The following is an 18,623-nucleotide window of genomic DNA, read 5'->3' as shown; positions in this document are numbered from 1 at the left end:
AAAATTACCCGTTTAACGTATGGTTTACCTGGAATATTGAAAATCACAAGGTTTGTGGAATTTTTCAGGCAAGAATTGTTCTGACATTTGGTGGAAAACTTGGCAATAGGGTATAGCAGTTAAGGGCATACATTTCGAATTTTGCCCTAAGATACAAGAACAGACAGGCAACCTTTTAATGGTGGGTTTTAAGTGCAGCTGTCAGGATGCTTTTGCCCTTCCCCTACTCTTTTATACTGATGCATTGCTTTCCTTAAGGCTAGAAACGTACTCTTGATGAGACAGAGAATAAAAAGCTCTCGTGTAAAATATTTTTTGCAGGTATTTTCAGGTAGAAATGGCTTCAGTGTCTGGTGGTTTCTATCTCTTTCCCTTAAAATGATTGTCTTAAGGTTGTTCGTATTTTAATACTATGCTAGTGAGCTGTAATGTTGAATAGGGAAGATTCGGGGAAGGGGATGCATTGTATTCAGCTGCCATGCTGTTATCAGAGGGATTGTTTCTGGACATAGGTTTCATAGCATTCATTGGCTGTCTGGAAAAAGCCATTTCATCTGAGGATTGGACAAGGAGCTGCGTCAATTTGCTGCCCGTCTCCAAGGCACTGGTGATGCTGCCTCCACAAGCTGGCTAACGTCACAGCTCCATCACCCAGCGGGGTGTGGGCTTGCTTGTTCCCCCCTCTCCCATTCTCTATTTAATTCTGTATTTGCTTCCTGCTGCATTTCTTAATCTGTCTTCTGCCAAATGCTAACAGCATGATATTTTGCAATCACTTAGGTGAATACAAGAAGGACGAACTCCTGGAAGCTGCTAGGTAAGTGCTGTTCAGAATACAAATTGGTTGTTTTTAAAGAGAAGGGATAGAAAGCAAGAGCAAAAAAAAACCCCAGCTTTTATTATCCGTATTCTGTCATTACCCTTTTATGATATTCATGAAAATGAACAAAACTTGTTATCATGGGGGTCTTTGGATTTTAGCCATTTGTAAAAAAAAAAAAAAGCAAAATAGCCTGTTTATTTCTAATCATGCAATATGGTGGTGGTTGAATTTTTGACATAATGTAGTCTAGATTTCACTGATATCTAGAAAATGATGGGTTCAGCAAGAAGCATACAGCTTAAAGACATATTTTGCATGGCTTAAAATTAACACTTATCATAAGGAGCCTTGAGCAAGAGATTTGAAGCTGTTTATAGTGCCTTCTAGAATGTATAGCAAAAATCTATTTGGGAAATGTCTTTTGGTAGTTGCAATCTAATCTAAGATAAAATATTATTGTCATCTTTTTATATTCTAATCTTACTCCTAATGCATAGATTTCATGGGGTTGTATGTTTTTAAGCAATTTGAAATGCACACTATTGGTGGTTCTTTGTACATGCCGCTATATAAAGCATTAATGAGAAATTTCATATCAAATATTTTATGAGGCATCCCTCCCACCTCATTTCTTCTTCACAATGCAGGAGTGGCAATGAAGAAAAACTGATGGCTTTATTGACACCTTTAAATGTGAACTGCCACGCAAGCGATGGGCGAAAAGTAAGTCCGTGCATATTTAATCTGTTTGTCGTTTTTGTTTGTGTATTTGTTTGTTTTTGGACTGCTAGCCTGTCAATATTCTTAACCTCAGTTTGTGGTAGTGCTGTAATTGGTGTGTCTTCCCCATGAAATTAAATGATGTATCCACGATTGACAGTTTGTGACAGATTGACTGAGCCAGTGAAGCATGCATTTGTAGTAATGCTGTTCGTTTGAAATGTCAACTACAGAGCTGTTCTCTGGATTGTTTGATAATAAAAATAAGCCCAACATTTTCAGTTGCTAACATCTGTAAAAGACCATTTATCTAGTGTACTTTTTTCTATGGATTGTCTATCAAAAGGAGATAGGGTGCCACATCTCTCCTGTTCAGCTTGTTAGAGCAAATTGCAAATCAGCTTGATCAGTGGCTACTGATTGTTAACTTTTAACATTTTATGCTTTCTGTGTCTGGCTGCAGCTTTATATAACAGGAATGCTGAATGAAATTGATTGGGTTGGAAGTGAGGGGGGGAGAACATACAAAGACAGAGTGCTGGTCAGGCTTTATGTCATTTCCCCTTAATTTACATAGTAATCATATGATTGTGTAATTTTTTTTTTTTTTGCTCACTTATCCATATTTAATTTGGTATCACAGGCCTGACCTCATTCATATAGCATAGTAACCTTATCCCTCAGTGACACTATTTTTAGTGTTTGCCAAAATCTTCATAACATGATCTAAAACAGGGTTGACCAGCTGCTTTTGCCTGTGAGGCTGGATTCTTCTCAACCAAGCTGGAGAATAGGAAAAGAGAGAGAGAATTTAGGGCACAGTTTTGACTCAAATATGGACAGTTGACTATGTTGAACAGAGGCATTTTTAAAGAAGTATACAGATTCTAGTGTAGTAGAAACATGTATTTAAATTTTGGGAACATAATCTTGGCAAAGCTAAGCAGATTCGGACCATAGATTTCAGCATTTATAGTCTTCAAAATCACAACTATGACTGGATAGTTTAATATTGTCATCTGTGCTAAGTATACTAAAATGATGAGCCCAGGTGACATAAAAAGTATTTTAATTAATGATCTCATACTGATTGAAATCTTAGCAGATACATAAAATAAACATTTTGTCAATAGCTATGCATTTTTAAATCTTTTTTATTAGACTGGATTTTAAAGAAATACTAAAAATGTACATAGCATTCTTAACTTGATAGTGTGGGGACACATTGGTTTTTCTGTCTGTATATATGAGAGAAAAGAGGAGCTTGTTTTGTAATCAATATTCTTATTATAAAGTACTGAACAGAAAATCAGTGCATTTTTGTATAGCTAAAACTCCACAATTAAATAAGATCTAGATTCATATGTCATCAAATTTAGTATTAATTATTTAGTAAAATGATATTTTAAATGCTCTAAAATACAAAATATTTACATGAGGAAGACATTCAAAAGTTGGGACATTTAAAACAGTTGAGATGCAGCAACATATGAAATGATCTGAAGGATGAATATCCTTCCAAGGTAGAAAAACATCAAATTATGACTTTATAAATAATTAAGTTTGGTGGCTGCTCAGTATTCAGAGTTTTGTTTGATATTCAGAGCAAACCCTTCCAGTAGATAAGGTGTGAGGAGGAGATTAGTATACCATGATGGGTCTGCAAATTGCTTGTTATTTTAGTTTGTAATTGCTACTGTTGAAAGGAGCACTATTTGGATTTTCTTCCTTAAGCACCAAGTGATTGGTTCATCTCTACAGATATTTGCATCAGTTGTTCAAGACTTGAAGGAAATATTTTCTGCTCACAGAACTCCTGTGCCATGGCTCCTCTTTTACTTGGCAAAAAATAATCTGTGTAGTAAATAATCTGTTTTTGATCATTTAATTGTGATTAAATGAAGCCTATCAGTTTCAACATTCAATGTGCAATAATTTGGAAAATTAAAGCTGGCATGTACACCAAAACACAGCCATTTATTTATTTAGAACATTCCTGCACGATCTGTGGTCCTCCAGGTGCTTGGGACTCCAGCTCCCAGAAGCCCTAGCAAGCTTGTCCAATGGTCAGAAATTTTGGGAGCTAAAGTCCCAACCTCCCAGAAGGCACAGGTTGTACAGGCCCAATTTAGAGTATTTATACCCTGCTCTTCTATCGCAGAAGTTCTCAGGGCACTTTATAGATTGTGTTATTGAAGGTTGTCAATTGTGTCAACAAACCTCACAACCTCTGAGGATGCCTGCCATAGATGTGAGTGAAATGTCAAGAGAGAATGCTTCTGGAACATGGCCATACAGCCCGAAAAACCCATAGCAACCCACTTTATAGATCAGTGATTCTCAACCTGGGGTCCCCAGACATTTTTGACCTTCAACTCCCAGAAATCCAAACAGCTGGTAAACTGGCTGGGATTTCTGGGAGTTGTAGGCCAAAAACATCTGAGGATCCCAGGTTGAGAACCACTGTTATAGATTGTTAATTGGACAGTTCCCTGTCCTCAGTCTTACAACTTCAATGAGATAGGGCACACAAGAAAAAGGGAATAGCAGTAGGGGAGGGGATTAGTTTTAGCAGATACTTCTAGTTCTTCGAGGTCAGGATAGTGACAATTGGGATGAAAAAAGGGCCTTTAATCTACGTATATGCATAGGCATGTTGGAGCTGTGTTTATCTCTTGTTCTCCCTTTCCAAGACCAGGACAGTGGCTGTAACAATGACAACAATACAGCTGAATGAATGTGGCTGTTATAGATCTAGTTTTCTGAGAAGCTCTATGGATTGTCCACTAGCACCTCACTTCTAAATGTTTCTTCTTTTTTAACATTCTTTATAGAAATATTGTTCAGATGAAATGTGAGGCGAGAAGCAACCTTCAAGCCTTAATCTTCCATGGAAATCCACCTTTACTGTTGATGTCTTTTCCTAATTGATGCCAGCTAAAGATCATCTCTGGGTTATGGTTTTCAGGGAACAAGATAAACAAGCTCTCTATATCAAGCATCGTCAAATTCCAGCCTTCCAGTTGTTTGGGCCCCCAACTCTTAGAATTCCTGACCATTGAACAAGCTGGCTAGGGCTCCTGGGAGTTGGAGGCCCAAACAGCTGGAGGGCAGTAGTTTGAGGATACCTGGCCTATATGTTTGAAAACATATTTCTCTCTATGCTACCATAATGTACCTACTATAGTATTATCCGTCAGTGCGTTTAACTGTAAATAAGGCATTGCATCATACCTGTAGTGGAACTGAAAATTCCAAGTATATTGACAGTAGATCAGTGGCTAATATACAGGTCAAAGATAAATCAAATGTATATTACTATCAGAAATAACCAGTTTAGATGGTATTTCAGTGAAATAAACAGCATTGGCCATTTAGCAGAACAGCAGGGAAGGAAATGATACAGACTCACAAATTTTATGTTACCAAACAATTGTTACAGTGCGGCATTAAAATAAATTGCCTATGCAGTGTACTGCATTACTTCTCACATAGTTTTTTTCCAAAGCTTAGCTGTGTTAGAAGCAGTTCTATATTATGTATCACTGGAAGTTTCTGAGGATTCTTCAATTCCTTAGCCCACATGTGTCAAACTTTTGTCAGTTATGTTGGCTACAGCACTGCTTCTTAAACTGTGGGTTCCAACCCCAAATGGGGTCCTCTTAGCTCAGTGTTGGAGTCACGAAAAGATTGGCAATGGCTAATGATTTCTGAATACCATCTACATTCAAATACCATTTACACAAATCTGTTAGCAGCATGCATGAAATGTTTACAGTGGTGCAGCAGAAAATTTACAGTACAGCAGAAATGCTTCAGCTGTACTCCATAAAAAGGAAAATCAACCTGCTTAGTAAGCCTTCCAAATGCTAATATATTATCAATAAATTTTTTAATACATATTTTATATACCCGGGATCATTTCGATATGATTCTGTTGTGAGGTATGTTTTCTTACCTCTATAAAAATGGGGTGCCATCTTAGAATTGTGGGTGTATCTTATTTATTTTATTGGTAGTGGTACTGAAGTTAGGGTATGTCTTACAATCAATGGTGTCTTACAATTGAAGAAATGTGGTCGCTGTTATTAAGTTACAACTTTCCTCACCACAAACTTGGAAAAAAAGGCTGTTTCTAAGGCAGTTATTCTCAACCTGGGGTCCCCAGATGTTTTTGACCTTCAACTCCCAGAAATCCTAAGAGCTGGTAAACTGACTGGGATTTCTGGAAGTTGTAGGCAAAAAACATCTGGGGACCCCAGGTTGAGAACCACTGTTCTAAGGTATGCCTGCCCCACAACACCTTAAAATGTAAAATGGGGCTGTGTAGAAAGTTACTACAAGATCTCTGGACTTACTTAACTTCTGAACCACTTGAAGTATATTTCTGACATGTTTTACCATGTTTGTAGGCAAGAGTGAAACCTGCAGACTAACAGCTGCCTGACACACAAATTAAATTTCTTTTCATGCTGTGTATACTTAACAACAAAGCCCTTCAACATAAGTGAAGAATAATAGGAGCGTGCTACACCAGTTTAAAGAAGGGGAACCAACCTCCTGCATATGTGAAAGACTGAGTTCAAGACATCTTTTTAAAAGACGACTCAGCCTTTGTAGTATTTCACTAATCTTAACTATCTCGGACAAGAAGGAGACCCATTTCATCTTTTACCCATTGCTTTGTATGAATTGAACACAATGCTGAAATATTAGTTGTGTGGAAATACTGAAAAACTTTAATACTGTTGCATGTTAGACTGGAGGAAAATATATGAGAACAAATGCCTCTTTACCTTCTCTCATCATATTATATAAATATGTAGGCAGTCTCCAAGTTACAAATATCCAACCTACATATTACTCCTAGCTACAGATGGGGGTGAAGCAACATGGAGAGGAAATATACCCATAGGAAGTGAATGTCACTCCTGGAAGAGTTATCATGGGAAAAAGGTGTCTCCATTGAAGCTAATCCCTGTTTCCACGACAACCCAACATTTTCAAAATCAGTTGTCAGAAGGACAGAAAGTGAAGTGAAGTCTTCTGAACAGTGGCACAGTCAGCAAAATAAACATTACAGGAGTAATAACCTTTCCCTGTGCTATCCAAAATGGGAAAGAATTGAATGTTACACTTCAAAATGTATCTGTTTTGACATACCCATACATGCAAATTCAATTTAAGATCAAACCTACAGAATCAATCTTGTTCATAACCAATGGACTGGCTGTAGGAATGCATTTAAATGACTTTTTTTCATACAACCTGTGGTTGTATGAAAACAAATTTATGCCTAATATTGTTTTGGACATTACCTAATGTGGATGAATAGAGAATGTAACAAGACCATTTTCTACTTCTATATTGCCTTTATGATAACGTCCATATTTTCTTCAAAGATTCAAAATTCTACTTTTAAGCTGTCAGTACGAAGCTTGTTGTCTTTTCCTCTTCACCAATGGTTTCAGGACCCTTCTTCAGGCATCAGTTCCCATTCAAATACTATATTTATTTTAAAATATAAAAGATGAGAAGAACTTGTTATAGTAATTGCAATTTACTTTTTTGCTCTGGTTTTCTCTTCCTAAGGGGGGGAAGAGCACTGTTGGTACTTGTGGACAGATTTTGACTATAGCAGTTTCTAAATAGAAGTGTATGTGCAAAGAAAACAGGTTGAAAAAGTAGCTTCAAGCTAGTTATTGGGAAGGCACAAACTTAACTATAACCCCTAATTTAGAGAGAAAAGTTTAGTACCTTTTGACAACTGGCTATTCTGCCAAAACATGTTTAATGAATTTTCCAGAAACAGGCATAATAATTATTCATCAAGGATGAGACAAGTGTAGCCCCTAAGCAATATGCAGCCATTGAATTTTGGTCCCAGGAGCTGTAATCCCCCAGACCCTCTTAAAATTTTTAAAGTTTTAAACATGTAAAAATGTTTTTTACAACCTCGAAATGGATTCAAACCTGTTGCAATTGCAAAAGTCACTAGTTTTCTTCTCTAAATGTATACGGTGTGTTGTATTCACATACTTTGAAAGCCTGGTAGAACATGCTCAAATTGACTCAAATCAAAACTGGAGGTGATAATGCTCACTTTCTGTTTCAGTTCGTTTTTTGTGTGCCACAAATGGAATCTGGCAGGATTTTAAAGTACAGTAGAGTCTCACTTATCCAACATAAACGGGTTGGCAGAATGTTGGATAAGCGAATATGTTGGATAATATGGAGAGATTAAGAGAAAGCCTATTAAACATCAAAATAGGTTATGATTTTACAAATTAAGCACCAAAACATCATGTTATACAACAAATTTGACAGAAAAAGTAGTTCATTACGCATTAATGCTACGTTGTAATTACTGTATTTACGAATTTAGCACCAAAATATCATGATATATTGAAAACATTGACTACAAAAATGCGTTGGATAATCCAGAACATTGGATAAGTGAGACTCTACTGTAAATGTGGAATTTTAGAGAGGAAAACCACGTATACGGCAGTGGTTTTCACCTGTCTTGAAAAATGAAGGGGCAGAAATCATCCAGGAAACATTTTTCAGATGTCTGGGGGTTTTGCTGTGTCCACCTCCAGTTTTTCACCCTTGTTCTTAAACAGGATAACTAAGAGAGGGGGAGAAAATACAGATTGAATATCCCATATCTAGAATTCCGAAATCCAAAATACCTCGAAACCCAAACTTGTCCTTTGCTTTCGGATGGTGCAATGGATACAGTCTTTTATTTCTTGCACAAAATAATTAGAAGTATTTCATAAAATTACCTTTCAGCTATGTACATAAATAAGGTTTATGCCTAGGCTTGGGTCCCATCTTCAAAATATATCATTATGTATGTATATACAAAAGTAGGCATCCCAAAGACCAAAAAAAATCCAAAATACTTCTGGTCCTGAGCATTTTGGATAAGGGATACTCAACCTATATTTTATTTTGTATAGTTCTTACAAAGGAATTTAATTTCGCTAAAAGCCCTAATCAGCTATCTCTTCCTTAGATAAAGCTGGGGTACAAATGAAATGAAATAAAATAATCATTAGCTGAGTTAGAGCTTGAAACTAGTCATTCTTGTGTTGAATGTGAGATGATACAGCTTTGTCAGTTCATTGTATGTCTGCTACATACTCTATTGAGAGAAGAGAATTATCTCAATAGGATATACAGTTAGCAGAGATTCCTTTCTGCAAGCAAAACACTAAAAGATTAGAACCTTACAGAATATGCTTAAATGCTTTGGAGAGACAAAAACCACTCAAAATTGTAGCTTCTATTTAAAGGATTCTCCAAATTACATTTTGTGGTATTGCTTGGCAATGACAATTCTATGATTGGTAAGCAATTTGGAACAAACTACATTGAAATATCCCATGTAATTTTGTACTTGCCTTTAGCTTTTAAACACAGGCAATAGACAGTTATTTTAGTCTTAGTGCCAGAAGCACAATACTTGCTGAATAGGCAAAAGGTTTTCTCAGAAGGTACTGGTCGAGAGAAAAAAATCTTGAATTGCAGAAGAAGTTAGAAGCTGGTTGTTGGACGTGAGCGGTGCTGTTAGTTTCCCAGAAAATTTTCCAATGTTCTAAAGAACATTACTTGTTTTAAGACATTTCATTTAATGTTGTGTTACAGTTTGAGTGTTTCATTGGTACTCTAAGAAACCATGGTCCAAATCCATGCTCAACAATGAAAGCCCACCTTCAGGTCACTGTCAGTTTGAAAAGTCTTGAAGACATACAACAAATGTGTTCAGAGCTTTATGTGGAAATTGTTGTATTGTATTGTGTAAAAAGAATAGCATATACTTACATTTAATGATAAATGACTACATCTGAAAGAGCATTATTTTTGAAATAACATACATCAAGAAAAGTATACCTGATACATCTTAGGTCATCACTAATTATTTTTTCCCTGCTGAGATATAACCGATGTATAATTGTAGTACCTTCAGCTTCTCTCACTAATTGTCTGTATTACCTAGTTCAAGGTAAGAGAAGAATAATTTGATATAACTGCAGTTGTCAATCCATATTTAGAGCTTTAACCTCAGATTTGATCATAGGCAGTCGCCAGGTTACAGGCATCTGACTTACATACGACTCATAATTAAGAGCGAGGGTGAGACAACAGGAAGTTAAGAGTAAATTTACCCGTAAGAAGGGAAATTCACTTCTGCAAGTTAGCATGTAAAAAGGGTGTCTCCACTGACGCTTTAACATCAATCCTTGTTTGCACAAGTCAAAATTTTCAAAATCCAGTTCTCACAGCAACAGAAACTGAGGTGATATCTTCTGAACAGCGACACAGGTAGCAAAAGAAATGTTGCAGGAGTGGTAATTAGATAGCATATGAAAGGGTTACCAGAACTAGAAAAAAGTATATTTGGCTAGAGCTACACTTAAAACATATACATACATAGAAATTCATCTTAAGAACAAACATACAGAACTTGTCTTGTTTGTAATCTAGGGACTGCCTGTATTCATAGATTATTTGCTGCTGCCCTACACCATTTTTAATAGGGATTTTGATAAAACTGGTGTCCATCTTGAGTGGTATACAGTTAAGTCAGGCTTAATTAGCAATCAAATCTTTAGTTGCTGGGGGAAAATCAAACTGACTGGGCCTGGCTGCACATGCAATCTCTCTGTCACTTGTATGGGGAGGATGGGAAGTGGGAGCAGGAGAGTGGATCAATCTATATGTTCATTCAGTTGGTGTGTGGGTGGAGGGAGCACAAGGAGGAAGGGAGTGCATGTGCATTCCTTCATACACTTGCTTGAACGAGTAGGGAGATAAGATGGGGAGATATAAAAATGGAAAATGGCTGGTGCATAGGTCACTGGGACAGTCAGAGGAAGCAAGATGGAGGGAGGGAGGGAGGGAGGGAGGGAGGGAGGGAGGGAGGAAGGAAGGAAGGAAGGAAGGAAGGAAGGAAGGAAGGAAGGAAGGAAGGAAGGAAGGAAGGAAGGAGGAGGGAGAAGGAAGCAAGGAAGCAGGAGGGAGAAAGTCAGGATATGCAGGCTGACAGTGGCGATGGGAGGAGGGCAAGGGCAGTGGGAATGGGATGCAGCAGCTGTTTTAGGGTGGCAGCACCACTCCCTCACTCCATCCCAAAGACCTGAGCATCGCCATCCCATCCCCTTCCCCCGTCCACTTCCCCATTTGCTTCCCCTTCCCCACACCTTCTTCCTCCACTCCCCACATACTCCCTTGCATGTTTGTCTGGTCACCCACTCCTTTGCCAGCTCATGAAATTCATTTTATGGTTGTTTGCATTCCAGTTTTTTTTCCTGAGTGGATACATAAGTTTTACTCCTTGAATGTACACATCTGGTGCTATCTGTTCATGCTAAAATTTATAATACATTTTAAGAAATATTTTTCAGCCTGAGGGTAGGCCACAGTCTACCTTCATAATGGATAACTGGGATTGCCATCTACAAAAAACAAATTTTGCAACTTTCTATGTTTGTGCACTAATGGGATTCTAAGCACCATTGCTCGGAGTATTTATGACCTAAAAATTGTTTTTTATTATACCTTTAAAATGCCATGGACACAATATTGATCAGACTGGTAGGTTCTAATGTGCATCGCTTACATTTTTTAAAGGTTTTATGTTTTAAAATGGTAATGGTGGGTCTCCAATTCACCACTTTGCCTGTTAGACAGAAAAAGGAAGTGCTTCTTCTGCACTGTGGATGCGATCCATAGTGATAATAATGGGAATGTATTAGCCAAATTATAATTCACCAGATAGTGTTTTACCCATAAGACAGGTGAGGAGAAGGTTTGCTGCCTCATTAGAATAAGGTTGTGTCAATCTCAGATCTGATGGTACAGTATTAGCAAAGTTGCTGGGACTGCATCCCTGGAGAAGCATGAGCGCTCTTTGTTCACATAAAGATTTTGGCCAGAAGGGGCATTAGCCTTTGAAGTTCGGATGATCATTTGGCCAAAGGGTTGTGTTACACCTTTCCTCCATTTGTACTGCTTATCCAGGGTGTTGTGGAGGATAAAGATGGAGAGGGGCAAAGGTGGTCCTGATAGCATCTTGGTGGCCCAAAAGGTTGTGGTTTTCAGAGTTAGTCAACATGCAGGCTCAAGGCTCTCCCAAATTGACCAGACCCGCTCCAGCAAAGAGCTTTTCTAGATTCAGATTCTGGTTGCTTATAATTACGTATGTGTGAGTTGAGTGGGAAACGTTAGTGCCTGAAGAATTTGACAAGCATGTCATTCAGACTATTCTTTGTAGGTGGTGTCCTCTTCCACCTTATCTTGATGTTGAGACTTTGCGTTGAATTGGCTTACACACGCAGTTCCATACTGGTTCCTGAATATATTCAGGCTCATTCCACACAGAGGGCTGCCACTTGTATGACAGCTTTCTTGGAGAAAATGTGAAGGGCAAGCTTATGGGTTTTATTCAGTGTTACAAAATTGACAATTTCTTATCTGCAAATGCATTTTTCATAGATGAGCTCTATTGTAGGTGGTAGGCTGTATAGTGATACATTCCCTGTCTGAAGGGTATGGTAATTGCTTGTCCAAATATAAGAATTATTTCCCCACACTGCAGGAAAACAGAGCATTGGTAATTATCATGAAGGTCCTTTTTGTGCAGTTGTTGGGAGGGAATCCTTTCTACCTTTGTTGGTTGTTTTATTGTTTTGAAACTTCTGGCAATATGTATATTATTTTTGCTTGACTGGAGCTTTGTCTACCACTGCGAAACGGGGTTCTCTCTCCCACTTAGGGTGGAAAGAATTATTGACTTTCAACAAAGCCCTGCCCATGAGAAGCGTGACTGGGGCTAGGCGGCAAGACCCAACATAAGGAATCCCTCCCCACAACTGCAGAATAGGAGCCCTCATTGTAAGCATCAAGGTTCCAACTCTACCTGTTTGGACTTCACTATAATTCAAGAATTAGAAATCCATGTAACTGGACATTAATTAAAGAGACTTCCACACAGATACAGATTAGCTGATAAATAGCAAATAACCTCCATGCCTGTTTCACCATGCCCAGGCCTTCTAAAAGTAGCACTCATCCCATAAGAAATAATCTGTTAAATAAGCAGTGTTGCAATAAAATAAAATTAGATTAAGTTTTTTAAATGTAGTTAAAACATAATTAAATTAAAAACAGAAATTTAAATGCAAAGCGATAGAGATAAACTAATCCCAGCATGCCAAATGTCTTTTTAAATAGAAAGCTTTTTGCCCTGTTGGAGAGAGACTGTCTTAGGGGAGTTAGACAAGCTTTCCTCAGTTGGGATTTCAAAGGTCTGGTGGTAGCTGCTCTTGAGTGTTTTCCAAATGCATGCTATGTGTTGGCTGTGCAGGTTGAAATGTCTCTGGGGGAATCTCAGCACCTAAGTAGGCTCAAATGGGAGAAGGCAGTCCTCAGGTCTAAAGTAGCCTTTTCTAGCCACTGAGATTTTCTTAAGCAATACTCTGAATTATGTTCAGAATAGGCTATTGTAGCTGTTTTAACCTAGGAGTCATGTTCTTCTTACAGCTAGCCCCCATTGACGTCCTGATTTATTTATTTTGTGTCAAAAGTATTGCATAAATAAGTGTAAAACTGATAAAATAGAGGGATCACAAGCAACTAAATAATTTACAGCATTCCTAATTGTGAAGTGTTTCCAAAGTTTCCAAAGGAGTATGTTGCAACAGTAATGCCATGAGATGTAGCCAAACCATGCTTCACTATGCTGAGATTTAACACCTCTAGAGGTGGCACAATGACCACCACCTAAACCAGGGCATTACTGTTCTAGCTGGGTATCCAACAATATCACCAAACAGTATCCATCATTTTTCAAGGGGACTGAAACCCTGCTGGAAATACCTTCATTCCCAGTTTGCCTGCCCATTTTAAGTACTTTTGGCATTATTTTTCATCATTCAGTCTGTTTCCAGTCCTAAGTTATGCAATTAGATGACCAGCAGTTTTGTTGAAAAGGAAAGATAAATTTGGCTGTGATCTTTATACTGAAGACACTGATGTTGATATATTCAGATATTTCCCAATTATTTCCTGTAGGTAAGAGTTCATATTTTATTCAGTCCTTAGACCATAGGTCTTTCACATATAAGGCAAACAAATAAATACATGAAAACCAGATTATTAAATACAATATAAAATACATCATTAAAACGCTATATAAATAATAAAATGCTACATAGGTAATAAATAGCAGAGCAAATCCTCACAGTATAAGACCTGTAGATAAGCCACAGGATAAGCCAGGAAAGACCAAGTTTCTCCCATATCATTTTTTGTAACTGTCTTTCCATGAAAGACTTGGGATTATGTTAAAACAGTGTTACCCAGAAAGACACAATGTTGTTATTTTAAAAAATCATTCAGCCTGTGGCCAACAGCTATCAAGACATCATACAGTAAAAGAAATAAGTAAAAATCCTCAAGTAAAGAAAAAAAGTACAAAAGTAGAACTGTACAGTAAAACAAAGCAGTGAAACTAAAATCAGAGCTATACGACATATATGTGTTTTATTAACAAATAGAACTTAATAAAACGTAATAGCTTATTAAAACATTCCCGCTTCACCCAGCTTCAATTGCTGTAAACAAAAGTAATCTGCCTTCAAGGGAGCACTTCAGAACACTCTATTTCCAATGTTCTCAAGTAGCTGATTGTGTGATATATGATTATCTTTAGGGCAAAACCATGTGGTGTAAAGGTCTCTAATCTGGGGCCAGAAGCTCTCCTTTATAGCCACTCGAAAGAGTTGGCACCTCAGTTCCAAACATAAGGCAAATCAGAAGTTGTATTTTGAGTTACAAGGGCTAGCCACTGGTTATCCAAGTTTTCTGGCCAGGACTGTAGATATATTTTCCTGTAGCATGCATGCAGCTTTGTGGTGATTTTCTCCACATAATGAAGATGGTCTACAATTACATTCAGTCATATAAATAAGACTGCAGGATTGACAAGTGATATTTTCTTAATTTAAGATTCTGTCTCCATGCTCCTTATGAGCAGTTGCCTTCTTAAGACACAAATAGTTAATGCTTTGTTTGAAATCACAAGAGCATGATCCAGGATTGTTGACTGATGTTCCAGAGTAATCTTTACCAGTGCTCTCCAGGAGTGAAGCACAAAGATCAGGACCTCTAGCAGCCATTTGACATTGTTGGCAGCATATAGGAAGAAGTGAATCCTCAATTATTTTGAGCACAGCAGAACACGGTGGAGCAGCGGGTTAAACCACTGAGCTGTTGAACTTGCTAACCCGAAAGGTTGGCAATTCGTATACAGGGAGCGGAGTGAGCTCGCACTGTCAGCCCCATCTTCTGCCAAACTAGCAGTTAGAAAACGTGCATATATGAGTAGATCAATAGGTACCACTCTGGCGGGAAGGTAACAGTGCTCCATATAGTCATGCTGGCCACATGAAATTGGAGGTGTCTATGGACAATGCCATCTCTTCAGCTTAGATATGCGGATGAACACCAACCTCTAGAGTCGGACATGACTAGACCTAATGTCAGAGGAAAACCTTTACCTTTACCTAGAGTCACAGAATGTGACCACTGTGGAAAGGTTTCTCTGTTAGAGATAGCATTCTTAATTGAATCCAGAAACTAACCAGGAGTTGATGAAGATGGTACAGAATTTGTGTAAGATACTCTGGATGTCTGGTTCCAGTCAAATACTTTTGCAGTTGCATTTTGTATTGAACTTGGGGCCTGCCTTAAAATGAATGCCATGTACAACACATTGCAGTTATTTAAATAGGAAGTTAAAATGGCATTGATCATGGAAGCTGAGCTGTCTCTATCCAAGTAGCAAGGGCACTGACCTGAGCTAGTAGAACTTGATCCATGCCAAGGAGATGAATGTCTCCTGCAGAACTCTGCAAAACTCTCAAGGTGCATGCTTGATTGTTGTTGCATCTTTCAAAAAACCACACACCCACACTGATAGACAAGCCACTAAGAGTACTTCCCTTATGTTTTTGTTAAACTACATTTCTCTGGCCCTCATCCAGTCTTATGCTCAGGCACAGATTAAGCGCTCCCACTGCCTCAACTGAATCAGATTGAAAAAGAAAAAGCCACTGCTCTCTAGACTGCATTTCTGAGTAACACTCATCTAGTGATGTCAACCAATAATAGATATTACTAGTAGTAAATAGCAAAGTGGATAAGCTGGATCTTGAGGGTGTGCCTAAATCATATCTGCCATAGAGTTGAATGGTTTCCCCTTTTGGAAACAGTCTTCCAGCTTTATACTGAATCATTGCAAATCTCTATTGTCCATTGGATTATCTTGGTTATATCATTCCTTACATGCAATATTCCCTTGTCAATATTTTTGTTAAAGAATTGAGTTGGCGAAACAACTCAGCACTTTGGACATAAAGGTCTAAAAAGAGAGATTGGTCCTCTTATTGGGCAAATTGAAAGGAATTGAAAGAGATATGGTGAGACATTCCTAGTCATATCTGATGAGCATCTGGGGGTGAGATTCCTGCCAAAAGTTACTTAGTTCTGGAATGTTTGTGCTGGTGCAAGAACCATATGTGTGAATTGTAGAAAACTACAAAGGGGGGAGGGGCATTGTTTCAAAGGTTGTAGCTATGCTGGCAGTGTAATCCAGGCCAGTCTAGAGCATTATGCTCTGAACAAACCCCATATTGACCTTGATGATGGTCAAATGTACTGAAATTAATTCTCTGTGATGCTGTGTAGGTGTCTATATGTTCCATCTGTGCCAAGACTGCATTAGCCCCATTGGCCTATCCCTTTGTCCTCATATCACTGCCATTGCTATTCTCAGGCCAAGGAGCCTTGTGCAGTTGTGTCTGCTGAGGTCATAATGGGGCACATGTAGAGCAGTACCCTCCTTGCTAATTGCATTGGCGCCCCGTTATGGCCTCAACCAATACGATTGCAATGGCCAGGCTCTCATAGGGAACTAACTCCATGGCTGTCAAAAAGCAATGGCAGGGGCATGAGGTCAGTTTTTCCCCTTCCCTGCATTGGTCATTGTAGGAGAAAAATGATGGTGCCAGTCTGCATGTGGAAAATGGATTTGGCCAAACTTATCCAGCTGTGCACATGACCTCATTATCCAAGGACATTCTCAGTGGCAAGTTTCCTGCCAAATCTGGAATGTCATCCAACCATGCTTACTGGGAAACAAGGTTGGGTTAAGGGCTTAAAAGGTATGGATTTTTGCCAGACTGCCAATGCCGGCTTCAGGGTGAGTATAGATTTTTTTAACCTGTGAAGACATGTTGTAAGGTGTGTTTCCTATAGGAAACTGTCCACTATTTAAACAGAATGCAGAACAAGGAAGTTTTTCGTCTGATCTAGCAGGATTCTTACAAAGTTTCTAGGGGCTGGTGAAAGGCATTTTGGAGTAAAAAAAATATTAGGGGGTATGTATATCTTTTGATGATGCATTTTTAGTTTCTTGGTTTTAAATTGCCCAGGTGGGCCTACACACAGCTTGTGAATCACACCTTCCCCACTCTTCGTCTAAAATTAATCTATATAAAACATAGAAGGGGTTTTGTCCTTGATCCTAAAGTAGTATTTGTATCCATGAATGCAAAGGTTGGGTTCAACTTTGGAAAAAGTTCTAATTTCTTTTGTTTCTTTTGTTTCAGTCTACTCCATTACATTTGGCTGCGGGATATAACAGAGTTCGGATAGTTCAGTTGTTGCTTCAGCATGGCGCTGATGTCCATGCCAAGGACAAGGGGTATGTGATGCTCTTTAATAAGGCCCTGTTCAAACCAAGAATTCAGTCTAGAGCAGAGTTTTCCAAACTATGTGTTAGCTTCAGAGTGTAGGTGTGTTGTGTGAAAGTAGGTTAGTCAGTTATTGTAATCCTTGTTAGTTCATTTAATTCATTTGATTTACTTTGATTAACTTGAGGTCTGTTGTGTCCCCATACATTTTGTTATTACAATTTATGTGTATTTCTCATGCATGATGGTGCTGTATCTCTTATTAGGGGTTGCTTTACCTCCGGTTTGCTAGTAAAATTGAATTACTGTGTCATGAAATGATGCAAGTCTAAAATATGTGTCACCAACATGAATTTTTTGGAAAGTTCTGGTCTAAAGGATATCTGAATCTGAACATTAGGAGTTAAGATTATTAGTAGTGAAGCAATGTCTTTTCAGGAGCAAATGCAATTCACTATGATTCGTTTTCTTGATTATTTCCTGTTAGAATTTTAAGGAAACAATGATTCCCATACAGTGTAGATACACCTGGTGTACAACAGTAAATATAGTTCAGAGACTCATGCAACTTAATCTGCATGCCAGCATAGGTTGTTTTTAGGTCCAAATTTACATAGTGAAACCAGGCCAACCACTTTGCTGCTTGAGGCAAACATATGTCCTCTACAGCACCTAGATGCCCTGAGGTCACTGGGCAGGTGTATGACACATACAGACCTGCCTTTCAACATCATGCTGCAGCTTGGTCACTGTGCTATCTGTCCCCTGCAGTGCTGATGTCCAGCACTTGCTGCAGCTGCCTCTCTCTCTGCTTAATGATAGGTCTGTACCTACCAAACAGCATTCCTAAATGTTATCTGGCATAATATTTTTGAAATCTAAGAAATTAGCAAAAGCTGAAGATAAGACTCCAGCCTCCTGCCACACAAAAATAGCTAAACCACTTCTGGAAGATGGCCATCTAGTCTTTGTTTCTCTAAAGAGGGAGAGTCCACCACCCTCTATGGGAATGTATTCTTCTGACCAGCAGCTCTCACTAACAGAAGGGTATTCCTCATGTTTAGGTGGAAGATCTTGTATAATTTGAATCCATTGATGCATGTTGTAGTCTTTGGATCAACAGAAAACAGGCTTGTTTTTCAGCTAAATTTGTTGTCCGAATTTTAAACACATCTGAAGACCTATCTTTTCGGCAGGCTTACCCAGTCAGTTTTAATCACAAATTTTAAACTTGCGCCTTATGTTTAATCTTGGTTATGTGTATTTTAATATGTATTTTGTAGAACTATGTTTTAATTATGTGTATTTTATAG

At 38.3% G+C, this 18,623-nt stretch overlaps 1 protein-coding gene across 1 annotated transcript in view; it reads left to right on the top strand.

The window, feature by feature from the left end:
• tnks (tankyrase) overlaps positions 1-18,623 on the top strand; it is a 90,596-nt gene that overhangs the window by 30,670 nt on the left and 41,303 nt on the right. The window contains exons 4-6 of the mRNA XM_008116639.3: positions 781-817; positions 1,471-1,546; positions 17,227-17,321. Of these exons, the coding sequence (XP_008114846.2) occupies positions 781-817; positions 1,471-1,546; positions 17,227-17,321 (208 nt within the window). The remainder of the gene's footprint in view (positions 1-780; positions 818-1,470; positions 1,547-17,226; positions 17,322-18,623) is intronic.

The sequence above is a fragment of the Anolis carolinensis genome, chromosome 2 (genome assembly GCF_035594765.1).
Source record: "Anolis carolinensis isolate JA03-04 chromosome 2, rAnoCar3.1.pri, whole genome shotgun sequence".
Classification (NCBI taxonomy): Eukaryota; Metazoa; Chordata; class Lepidosauria; order Squamata; family Dactyloidae; genus Anolis; species Anolis carolinensis.
The sequence above is the reverse complement of the archived record's forward strand: the minus strand, read 5'-3'. Positions and strand labels throughout refer to the sequence as shown.